Raw genomic sequence first — 12,966 nt, forward strand, 5'->3', positions numbered from 1 at the left:
AATCGCAATTTATCTCTTTGCTTCCTCATTTTCATGGCCTCCCTTCGGAGGATGCTTATTTATTTTTGCGTGAGTTTAAAGATGTATGTGCTTTGATTAAGTTGCAACAACTTACCGATGATGCGGTAAAGTTGCGGTTTATTACGTTTTCACTCAAGGATGGAGCCAAAAAGTGGCTCTATGGCTTACCAACAAACTCCATCACCACTTGGGAGGAGTTCGCCCTCGCTTTCCTAAAAAAAAAATTTCCATTACATAAAACTAATAAGCTTAGGAACGATATTTTACAATTCAAACAAAAGCCATTAGAGTCATTTTCTAAGTTTATGGAGAGGTTCAAAGACCTACTCCAAGAGTGTCCTCACAATGGAATTAATTTGTGGCACTTATGCCAAATTGTTTATGAGGGCATAGATTACCAAACAAAGCAACTTCTTGAATCCATGTGTCCTAACGGTTTTACATCTTTCACGGATGAGGCCGCGGCATGGAACTTCTTACTTGATTTGGCAGAAAAAACGAGAGAGTGGGAATCCACTCAAGACGGTGAGAGAGCCACTTCAAGTAAGGGATTTCTAATAGAGGGTGCCGTGGCAAAAGAGGCCCATCTTGATAGCCTTATCAAAAGACTAGAAGCAATAGTTGTCAAAGGACCTTCACAAGTCAATCAAATTGCACATAGTGTTCCTATGTGTAGTTGGTGTCAAGCCACGGACCATGTCATGGAAGAGTGCCCAACTCTTGCTAAATTTGGTAGTTCTAATGAGAATGTGAGTGCTCTTTATGCTAATAATCCTTATTCTAGCACTTATAATCCGGGATGGAGAAATCATCCCAACTTTTCATGGAGTCAAGGTGGGCAATCCAATTTCCAAGGCCAAGGCCAATTCGGCCAACCTAGGCCCACCTTCCCTCCCACTTTTGTTCGGCCATCCCCTTCCCCTCCTACTTTTCAAAACCCCATGATTAATAATGTTTCAAATCAGCAATTGCCGGGTTTTCAAAAACAAGGAGAGTCGGCACTCCTTAGAAAAAAGCATAGAACTTCTCACTAGCACTTTCATGACAAGCCAACACAACATGGAGAAGCAAATCTCCCAACTTGCCATGGCGTTGCATGAGAGGGAAAAAGGGAAGATGCCAAGTCAACCCGTTCCTAATCCAAGGAACGTGAATATGAATGTGAATCAACAGGTACCGCCAAATCAGTTGAATGCCATTCAACCAATTTTGCCGCCGCAAGAGCCCTCTAACGAATGTAATGCCGTATATGCTTTAAGGAGTGGAGAGATTACCACAAGGAGGAGGTCAGATCTGAACCTTCTATAGATATACAAAATACATCCAAAGAGGTAAGAAAAGACTCCCCTCCAACAGGCTCGATTGCGGAACCCAAATAGGTAAGTACAGAAGAGGTAACTTCTCCCCGTGCACGAGATTTCATTCCTAAAGCTCCTTTTCCAAGAAGACTTACTAATAATAAGAAGGTGGATGCCATGGATAAAATTTTAAATGTGTTTAAACAAGTGCAAATTAACATTCCTTTATTAGAAGCGATTTCTCAGGTCTCTACTTATGCCAAAGTGTTGAAAGATTTGTGCACACAAAAGCGCACAACTAATGTGCCCAAGAAAGCTTTCTTGGCCGCAAATATAAGTTCCATCTTGTCTCAACAATTGGTGGCTAAGTATAAGGATCCAGGATGTCCTACTATTTCTTGCACTATTGGTAACACAAATATTGAACATGCTCTTTTGGATTTGGGTGCAAGTGTAAATCTCTTGCTGTAGACACCCCATTTTGACCGTGCCCTAAACCCTTCCCATTTTGTGCAAAACCCCATCAGATCAATGATCTAGGGTCCCAAACTTAACCCTAGGCTAGCTTTGGGTCCCAGCTAGGTCCCCGCAAAATTTCGTCAAAATCCGAGTACATTTGCCTAGCGAACGAGCAGAGAAAGGACCGTAGTGTAAACCAGAAAAGGGGGGTGAATTATCCTGGAACGGTGCAGAGCAGATTTCGAATAAGACACGATTGGATGGTGCGTCCATCAATTTTTCCGCCAATAGTGCGCCCATCAATATTGGTAGTGTCAATATCACCACCCTGTTTTTATAAAATAAAAAAAATATATATATATATATATATATAATGTGGGACCCGCTTGTGTGGGGCTCACTTGTGTGGGACCCGCTTGTGTGGGGCCCGCTTGTGTGGGGCCCGCTGGTGTGGGACCCGTTTGTGTGGGACCCGTTGATGTGGGATCCGATTATATTCAAAGAAAGAAGAAAGGGGACATCATCATTTTCTTTTGATTTTTAAAATTTGTAAGCAATGATTATGTTTTTTGTTTTCTTTTGGTATCCTATGCATGTAATGATTTTTTATTTTATTTTTTAAAAAAAAAAAAAAAAAATTAAGAAAATGGGGGACATGAGGGGGACAACCACTCTCACTTTCTCTCCCCCTCATGATGACTCATGATGGTTTTCTTCTCTCTCGCGAGGAGAAACCAGAGGGGGAAGGGAGAAAAAAAAAAGACAGAAAAAAGAAAAACGAGAGGAAGAAAAGAAAGGAAAAACCAGAGGAAAAAAGAGAAAGAGGAGAGAGAGATCTGCAGAGGGGAGAGAGAGAGAGAGAGAGAGAGAGAGAGAGGAGAGATCTGTAGAGAGAGAGAGAGAGAGAGAGAGTCTTCTCCTCCGGCAACCCAGCCGGAATCCGGCGAGGCCAAACCCATTTCCGACCGGCCATCCACCGATCACCACCACCATCATCCGACCCTCCATCCACCACAGACCACCACCTCTTCTCCTCCGGCAACCCAACCGGATTCCGGCCACCTTCTCCGACATCCTCCCAACCAACCACCGGAGCTCCACCGGCATCCACATCTCCTCCACCCCACCTCCAGCGGGCCCCACCTCCAGCGGGTCCCACATCAGCGGGTCCCACATCAGCGGGTCCCACATCAGCGGGCCCCACACAAGCACGACTCTGTCAACACCTTCCTGGATCTCTTGTGGCGTAAGTTCATTTTTTTTTTATTTTTTAATTATTCATTCTTTGCACTACACACACGGGTCCCACAGCGGGTCCCACAGCGGGTCCCACATCCGCGGGTCCCACAGCGGGTCCCAAAGCGGGTCCCACAGAGGGTCCCACATCTGCGGGTCCCACATCCGCGGGTCCCACAGCGGGTCCCACAGCGGTAGGTCCCACAGCGGGTCCCACAGAGGGTCCCACATCTGCGGGTCCCACATCCGCGGGTCCCACAGCGGGTCCCACAAGCGGGTCCCACAGGGGGTCCCACATCCGCGGGTCCCACAGCGGGTCCCACATCAGTAGGTCCCACAGCAGTAGGTCCCACAGCGGGTCCCACATCCGCGGGTCCCACATCAGTAGGTCCCACAGCGGGTCCCAGCGGGTCACAGCGGGTCCCACAACAGCGGGTCCCACAACGGGTCCCACAACAGTGGGTCCCACAGCAGTGGGTCCCACATCAGCGGGTCCCACATCAGCGGGTCCCAGCGGGTCCCACATCAACGGGTCCCACAACAGCGGGTCCCGCAGCGGGTCCCACAACAGCGGGTCCCACATCAACGAGTCCTACTATGAATAGTAGTTTTGAATAGTACTTATAAATAGTAATTATGAATAGTAGTTTTGAATAGTACTTACAAATAGTAATTATGAATAGTAGTTTTGAATAGTACCTATAAATAGTAATTATGAATAGTATTTTTGAATAGTAATCTTGTATAGTAATTATAAATAGTAATTATAACAGTCTTCAGCACAGGAGTTAGTCCTTCAGTCAGTCCAGGAGTTTTTCCTATTATCATAGGGGTTAGGATTCTGTCCATCCTCTCATCAAGTCGTGATCTTTACCCGCTCCTGCAAGGTACAGGATGCTGTCCAACCCTTGCCGAGTTATTTTCCTGTTCGTTCCCCCGCAAAGCATAGGATGCTATCCAACCTTTGCGGGATTCCAGAAGTCTCCCTACCCGTATGATGATAGGATTTTATTCTCTGGTGTCAAAAAACAATAAAAACATTTCAAAAATACTTGAAAACAACAAAAACATTCCAAAAAACACTTGAAAATTCAAAAACATCTCAAAAACAATTCAAAATCCAAAAACATAATCAAAATCAAAAATCTCAAAAAATCTTGAGTCATGTGCAGAGTAGTTAGGAATTCGTTCCGAACTACGGATGGCTTGATCCCTAGCTGAGGGGTACGTAGGCAGCTCAGGCGTGCTGCTGGCACCCTGAGTTCAGTCACCATTTTTACACCCTTTCACCATTTTCAGTCACCATTTTTGTAAATATTTCTCACAACTTTCACCATTTTTCATAACTTCAAAACCTCCCAAAAATACAAAAAACTTCAAAACCTTTTCAAAAAGATCTTCCCCTAGAGTTAGGAGTCTGTCCTAGATATTTAGGGTGTTTTAGAGTTAGGAGTCGGTCTTGATTTGTATTGATGTGGTGTGTCCTGTCGTGTGAGTGTCCCTAGAGTTAGGAGGCCTCAAGTCGATCGGTTAGACATTTAGTCGAACCGATGGCTAGACTAGGAAGCATATAGTCAACCCATGGTTTTCCTTAGAATGCACAGCCTAGATACACATAGGATATAGGGCTCACCTGCATTAGCTTAAGGCTAATCAACTTGCATTAGTTAGGGCATATAGAGTCCTAAAAATTACAATCCACTTGAATTTAAGCAATCGCACAAAAAGCTTTAAACATCAGTCGAGTCTAGTGGATCGAGTCTAGGATAGCGGTCCTAGAGTTTTAGGCATCGTAGTTTAGAATAGGGCACCGAACTACGTTGGCTCTGATTCTTCCCGAGGCCGGGATACGTAGTGCAGCTAGGATGGATGGCCATCCTGGTCCGAGTCAAGTATTGCATTAGAGTCTAGGGTTTGTCGTGTCGGGTCGTGTGTCGAGTCGTGTTGTGTTGTGTGTTATACTGTGTTTTCTTATTTTTATGTACAGATCCTATACCTTTAGCTGTAACATGCATGTGCTTGTCCACCAGAACTTAGACACCAATTAGGCATGGCACTCATAACCTAGCTATTCTTAGGCGACATATCTTTCATTTCTTTTGTGTGTGCTTCTTATTCATCTCCGAGACATGCATGATTAGCTAGACGTTATCTCGGAGATATTCGTTCCCATTTCGCATGATTTTCGCCCAAAACTCTTCAAAATTAATAATAAATGGCATAAGAGACCAGGTGCTAGCACTTGGGCGAATTGGGGGCGCCTAATCCCTTCCCCATTCGTCATCAGGCACGAACCCTATTTTATATCTCTGGTTATCCGTTGCAACAGAGCACAGCATGGGATCCAGGGCCCACTTCCTTGGATGGCGACTCTTCTTTGTTTAAGGTACGCCTCGAATCTGGGCTAGTCCCCGAATCGAGAGGTATCTCACTTTACATCGCCGCTCATGCTGTGAGGGGCACTCTTTCGAGAGTTCCTTGGTGGGGCTCTCCTTCACGTGGATGATCCAGAGACTCGTCGTGGGGGCACGTCCCCCGCGCCCCCGTCTCGGATCGCGGTTCCACAGGCTGGCGACTCTGCTGGGGATTTCTTGAAACATTGCCTAACTCTGTAAAAATGCCATTGTTACTAATTTTGAGGAAATTTGGGCCAAAATCGAGTTAAATGGGAACTTTATCGTTAGAAATCCAGGGGCACCAAGTAGGCGCGTAAATAAAACAAGGGATTCACACATCGCACATCATACATTGTCATATTCTTTATTTCTTTCATCATTTTCATTATTGGCCTCAGGGAATAGATATGACGCGTACCAGATGGGAACCGTTGTATCTATTTCCGAGCTATGCGCCGGAGCTGCAGCCGTAGACACTGGGTGTGCTGGTGTTCTACAGCAGCCGATGAGCAATGAACATACTTTGTATAATGCTGGGTGTGCTGGCGTTATACATCAAGGGTATGGTCATAAGCATAGTACCCTGCAGAAATGCCCGGGCCCTACTTTTATTTCATTATATTATGTATATATATTAGTTTCTCCCTTTAGAACCAAAATTAGGGAACCCTTGCTAGGACACTATATATATGTACTCATATAGGACGAACATGTGCGACCAGCATATGTGAGCCTAGGATAGAAGTCAGCCTACCCATGTAGTGTAGAAGGGTAAGTCACACCGTGGTTACCCGCGCGTTTTCTAGTACACTCACAAGCACTTTTGAGTCAAGATTATCTGGGCTCCGCTAGATCAGGTTAGGGCTGGTGCCCCTGGTTAGGATATGTATGTATATATGTACGTGTATGTGTTATATTTATTCTCAGATTAGGACATGTCTCCTAGATTAGGTTTCTGTATCTGTCGCAGTCGTGCATTCCTTCAGACCTGATCGATGACCCTTACTCTTGCTCGGTTGTCAGCTAGATCGTGATTTACCCTGTGATCTCTTATCATACGGTCACCCCGGTGTGTTGGGTTCATGTGTTTGAGTTGTTCTGATCCATTACATCAGGTAAAGTCTATTCCTTCTTTCAGTTTGGGTCTGGCCGACGGTTTTGTTCACCGCCTTTCATGGTCATGGTCCAGTCCTTGATTCCTTATTTTCCTGATCGGTCTTTGTGCTAACCTGTTAGACCAGGGTCTGTCTATCAATAGAATTTTCTGGTCTAACTATCAGCTACATAGTTTCATTCCTCAGTCTTCAAAATGGTTAATCATTTTCCCTGGTCTTTGTCCTGATCATGGTCTATGTTTTGTCTCCTGAGTGTACGGTGGTCTTGTTCCTTTGTACATGTATTATTCGCTGAGTCGATGTACAGTTTAGCCATCTTCTTGTGCATACCCTATGTGTCGAGTCGGTCGTTCAGATCAGGCCACCTTTTTACAATAGGTGTTCCAGGTCTGATCCATCCTATTGCACTCCTTCGATGCAGTCGATAGTATTTCTTTTACCTTTGTTGAGACTATATCTGTCGTTTTGTCTTCAGATTGTACAAATCTCTTTGGTATGTCCCGTTTTGTCGATTGGTTAGATCAGAACCCTCTTTTCCAGTGAGGGATTCCTGGTTCAATCAATCATATGTACATTCTTTCAGAGTCACCTGGTTAGTGGTCTATACTCGTCACTCTCATTGCCATGGTCTATTCATGTGTCATAGATCCGTGTTGTGTGTGGATATTACTCATTGGGTTAGATTTTCGCTACTTGCATGCTCTGTCTTAGATATGGTTGATGGCTTGTCCGCTGTCTCTATGACCATGATCTATCATTATCGATCCTCTTGATCATACAGTTGTCAATGTCCATCATCAGATTTGAGATCCAGTCTATGACCTACTTCTGTCATTTTGTGGCCGTGGTCTACCTTTCTGATCTATTCGAAAGTCTATGATTATTGATGAACAAAATCATTGTCACCAGTTGTATCCTTCCCATATGATCGGTCAAAATTATCCCTATTATTTCGTTATTCAGGGTTATCTTCCCTCTCTTCTGATCTTATCCTATCTGTGATTAGGTTAAATCATGTCGAACAAAGTGATGAGGGTTTGGATAAGTGAGTCAATTCGAGCTCTCCCGCGCGAGCGTGCACAGTGGAGTACGGCCGACAGATTCATCAGCACGTTTAATAATTTGAGCGCATCCGGTGTGAATTGGCAATTTCTTCAAGCAGCTGCAAGACTCTGGGATCCTATTCTTCATGTTTTTCAATTTGGTCCCTTTGAAATCTGTCCTATATTCGAGGATTGGTGCGCCCTGTTAGAACTCCCACCCGAGGGACTCTGGATCCAACCTTCGAGTATAGCGTCTCCTCGTTCCATTTTCTGTAAGCTTTTCGAGAACCAAACTGTTGATGCTATGCCCTATTTCAAAGACACGTACGTGCAATTCGATGACCTCATTGAGCGTTTTTCTAAAAACGTTGACCCTATCGATTCCCGTTTCCAAAATTGTCGACGCAGTGCCTTAATCTTTGGTGTCCTTGCACGTCACGTTGTCCGTGAAGACTCCAGTATTGCCCCTGTGACCTTATTGAGTGTAGTCGATCAAATTCATGAAGGAAGGAATCCTGTCCCCCTCATGCTAGCAGAAACCTTCTCTGGGCTGGATCTTATTGCTAGGCAAGAGGTGAAAGATAATTTCCATGGGTGCGTCAAGTTACTTTATTTATGGCTCTGTGAAAAACTCACCATCCTTCGGCCACAGAGTTCCCTTCAGTACACCCTCAAGGATCATCTTTCGTGGCAACCAATGGCCAATAAACCTCAATCCATTGATGAGTGGCGTAATTGGTTGCAACACGTGGAGAAGGATCAATTTCACTGGGTGAGTCATTCATGCTTACATGTTATCACTAGCACCTACCCACACCCATTTGTGTATCTTATGGGTTTGGAAAAGTCAACCTTTTATGCGGCCACTCGTCTGCTTCACCAGATCACGGGAAATCCATGTCCTCCCGGATTTGTAACCCCTCCTCCTTGCGAAAAGCTTACTCCCGGTCTCATAAAGTCTATAGTAGCTGCTTGGGGAAACAAGGTTACCACTAAGAGACTTGCTCTATCATCTAAAGTTCATCGGAAGGAGTTACCAGAAAAGCCTGCGGGAAAGAGAGCTCGGATCATGGAACATTGAAGACCATTTTCATGCAATTGTCATTTTAATTTCAAGTTTCATTATGCTCATTTGGTTCATCTACTTGTTTATCAATCGTAACTACAGTCGGATTTGTGAATCGTAACTACAGTCGGATTTGTGATTAATGAAAATGTGTTCTTTTCAATTTCTCTTGTCTGGAATTTGTGTGAAGTGTTCCATCTCAATTGTCAAATGTGCAATCTAACTTATTAACTTCCACTCAGGAGTCTTAGCGGAACATCATTGCTCCCAAGAAAGTCAATTCAAAACCGGCCTGGTCCCGTCCGTCTTCAGATTCCAGGCTGAATAGACTTTCTTTTTCCCCAGAATCCTTTACTTCTCCTGCGCCGCTTCTCCTTGGTTGTCCAGAAATTCTTTCACCCATTTCACTTGCATCTGAATCAATGGAAGGTACCGGAAACAACAATCCAGATACGAATGAGATGATGAAGGCTATTCTTCTTCAGCTGAGTGCCATGAAGGATGATATAGCCCTCCTGAAAAATGATCGTCTTTCTACCTCTAAAGACCCGGCCAATCAGCAGCCTTCAGTTATACCTTCTGTTCCTCTTGTTTCTCCCAGGCCAGCTGTATTGCCTGAAATCGAAGACTTTGATGAGGGCCAGTACGCAGCAGAGAACTGTCTTCCTAACCTGGGAAATCCTGATAAAGCACAGGAATTGGCTGACCAAATTGAGAAGCTGACTCGGGATATGGAAACCATGAAGTGCCAAGGTCCCAAAAATTTGGATATGTCTGAGTTCATGATAGCTCCAGGGGTCGTACTTCCGCCCAAGTTCAAAATGCCAGACTTTGACAAATACGACGGAATGGGGTGCCCTCGTAGCCATCTCAAGTCAGTCATTCCTTTGTTGCAGCAACACGGTTTATCCCCAGAACAGATTGCTTTAGTGTTCCCTAGAACTTTGACTGGGACAGCGAAGAAGTGGTTTTTGCATCTGAAACCAGAAGAAAGCAGGACCCTTGAAGGTGTAGCCAACAAATTCGTCCAGCAATTCTCCATGGAAGAGGGGATTGATGTGACAAAAAGGGACCTGAAATCGCTGAAGCAGGGACCCAATGAGACCTTTACTTCCTTCATTCGGCGATGGAGGAGAAAGGCAGCACAAATGACCCACAAGTTACCGGATGACGATCTTATCAAGATTGCCGTCAAGAACCTTTCCCCCTTTTACTTTCCCCATATGTCAATCCAGTACTTCAATGACTTCGATCACCTGATTAAGACCGGGACTAGGATCGAAGACATATTGGCTAAGGGCGGCCTGAGAACTAGGGCCTCCACTTCAGATGTCAGAGAGGGAAAAAGGCCTATGGCACCTCCGAAGGAAGTTAACAACGTGAATACTGCTCGTCCAGTTAGGAGAGAAGGTCCCGGAGGAGTTCGTCCGGAAAGAAATGAGCCCAGACAGTTCACTCCTTTACCTTATTCCCTGTCTGTAGCTCTCAAAAAGCTGTTGAGAGACAAGAAGATCACTCTACTAGAACCCCGGGAAGTTCCCAATCCTCTCCCGAAATACTGGAGAAAAGATCAGTACTGCGAATATCACCAGAGTGTTGGGCATTTGACTGACAGATGTTTGGCACTAAGGCATAGGATCCAGGATAAGATCGAGGCAAAAGAAATTGTGGTGGAAGCTCTTCCCAATGTCACCAGGAATCCATTGCCGACGCATACTATGCCTCCTCCAAATGTCTATGCCATTCTTACTGAAGAGGTTGTCCTGGACCATTCTCGTATATGCGTAGTCATCTCTGATGAGCCATATATCTTGAGATGGGAATCCGATGATGAAGAATTAAAGCGCGAAGAGCCTTATGTCTTATCCTCTGTGCACGAAGTTGGGGAATCCTCTGGATGTCCTTATGTCCTCAGATTCGAGGGGGAGGAGGAGAAAAGCGAAGTCCCATATGTCCTTAAGCTTGAAGATGAGGACTTGCTGCTGTTGAACGATCAGTGTGATGAGGTTCGCCATGTTACCCGCGGTGGACGTTTCTTTAAGCCTCCTGAGTTGAGAGCAGAGAATCCCGCTGAGATTGCCAGAGCTGTTGAGAATCAGAATCAGAGGTTGAGTCCTGAGGAAGATGAGGACATTCTGTTGAAGCAGCTTAGAAAGACCCAAGCTAATATTTCTATCTGGGGTCTGTTGATGTCATCACCTAAGCATCGGCAGGTTATACTTCGTGAATTGAATACAGCGCAGGTGTCTGTGAATATAACCCCTGATGAGCTGGTTGGGCTCGTATCTATGGCCAGATCAGCTATGACCGTGTCCTTCTCGGATGAAGATTTGACCCCGGAGGGTAAGAATCACACAAAATCTCTCAGAATTACCGTCGTGTGCAATAAGAAGAAAGTGCCAGAGGTTTTGGTCGACAACGGGTCAGCTCTGAATGTGTGTCCTTTGAGCACCGCTACTGCCTTGGGGTTTGGGCCGAATGACTATATTCCGTCGGAGCAGGGGATACTAGCTTATGATGGGACTAGGAGAGACGTCATCGGCACCTTGGTCACCGAAATTGAGATCGGAGGTGAAGTGTTTGACGTAGAATTCCAAGTTCTAGATATCAAGACCTCTTTCTTTCTCCTTCTCGGCCGACCTTGGCTTCACAAAGTCGGAGTAGTTCCTTCCACTGTCCATCAGAAGCTCAAGTTCATCAAGAATAACAGAATTATCACTGTTAGAGGGGATCCAGAACCAGAGGTTGGGCAGATTTCCCAAGAGCAGATCGGTTCAAGCACCATAGATGTCAGTCTGACTGGATTTTCACTTGAAGTTTCAACCATTACTATGGAAGAAGCCATGAAGGAGGAAATTTTGTTTATGTCCAGTACAAATGCGCAGGTAGCCCGAATAATGCGCAAGTATGGGTATATTCCTGGAACTGGTCTGGGGAGAAGCCTGCAAGGTTTAACTGAGTGGCCGGAGCTGAAGGTTGCAAACAATTTGTTCGGGTTAGGATATGAACCCACCCAGAAAGAGATCAAGGAGAGAAAGCAGTACATGCTGAAGTGGGCAGAGCTGCGTCGTCGGGGCCTAGAGCTGCCTATGGGGCCGTTCAGTCTGTTGATGAATGGTAAGTACAGGAAAGAAGGAGCCGATCGCCCGTTCTATGGTTTTCCCGAGCCGTGGTTTGATGAGTCTGGAAAAGAGTTACCAGGTTTTGAAATCTTCTCCACTGATGAATTGCCAGATGAATACTTCCATGGACAGATTGTAGCCGTCGAAAAGCAGGAATCTGATTGGGCTAAGAACTTAGAGTCGCAGCTTCTGGACTCCCTCTTCGAGGTTGAGGCACCGGTCATTGCTATGATCGGAAAAGATGCACGCTTCCTGAATCCGAAGGGCCGAATTACCCCAGCTGAGGTACCCCTTGATAACTGGACTTCTCAGGTCATTCCTCAATTAGTTCTTCAGTGTGGTCATGTTCCTCTAAAAGAGTCTCAAGTTTCTGAGTATGTGTCTGTTTCCGAGTCAAATATAAAGTCTGCTATTTCTAACAATTCTTTGGATGCAGGTACCTTAGAAAGCTTAGACATTCCTGGTGTGGGTGGCGAGTCCTCCGGTATAGATGTTGTCTATGAAGATGAGTCTGTTATGGAATATACTACAAAGTCCATACATGGTCCAGTTGAGTCAAGTGTCAGCATTTCAGTTGACGATGCAAACTTTCTTTTTGAGCATACTGTAAAGCCTGCTGTGGGCCAGTTGATCAATGATGTAAACTTTGATTCTATGAATGAAATAAAGGACTCGTTTCAGTATCTTCCTGTCTCTGTTTCTGCTTCTCAAATTGATAAAACTAATAACAATGATCAAGACTCCCCCTCTTACGAGGATGTCGACGAAACTCCCCCTGAGATCAAACACATGATTACTCAGGAGGAGCAGCGTCGGGCTAAACCACTTGAAGAAGAAATTGAAATCGTCAACATAGGTGATGAAACCTTAATTCGGGAAATACGGATTGGAAAAACGTTATCCCCGGAGGAGCGTGAAGAATTAATCACTTTGCTTAAAGAATACGAAGAAGTTTTTGCTTGGTCCTATGATGACATGCCAGGATTAAGCGAAGACATAGTCCAGCATCGTCTTCCCTTAATCCCAGGCGCCAAGCCGAAAAAGCAAAAACTTCGAAAATTAAAACCAGAATGGGAATTGAAAGTCCATGATGAAGTCAAGAAGCTGTTAGATGCGGGCTTCATTCAAGTGGTTGAATATCCGGAATGGCTGGCTAACATAGTACCGGTGCCCAAGAAGGACGGAAAAGTCAGAATGTGCGTGGATTTCA

The 12,966-nt window shown here is 45.0% G+C and overlaps 1 protein-coding gene across 1 annotated transcript; it reads left to right on the forward strand.

The window, feature by feature from the left end:
- Nucleotides 1-9,128: 9,128 nt before the first annotated feature.
- Nucleotides 9,129-12,597, forward strand: LOC143892099 (uncharacterized). The gene is made up of 3 exons (XM_077396565.1): nucleotides 9,129-9,379; nucleotides 9,911-12,068; nucleotides 12,193-12,597. Exons 1-3 carry the CDS (start codon nucleotides 9,129-9,131, stop codon nucleotides 12,199-12,201), a joined length of 2,418 nt encoding a protein of 805 aa, XP_077252680.1. The 3' UTR covers nucleotides 12,202-12,597.
- Nucleotides 12,598-12,966: the final 369 nt, after the last annotated feature.

Source organism: Tasmannia lanceolata, unplaced genomic scaffold, assembly GCF_043159265.1.
Source record: "Tasmannia lanceolata isolate RefF3 unplaced genomic scaffold, GAP_Taslan_0.1 ptg000015l, whole genome shotgun sequence".
NCBI classification, from domain to species: domain Eukaryota; kingdom Viridiplantae; phylum Streptophyta; class Magnoliopsida; order Canellales; family Winteraceae; genus Tasmannia; species Tasmannia lanceolata.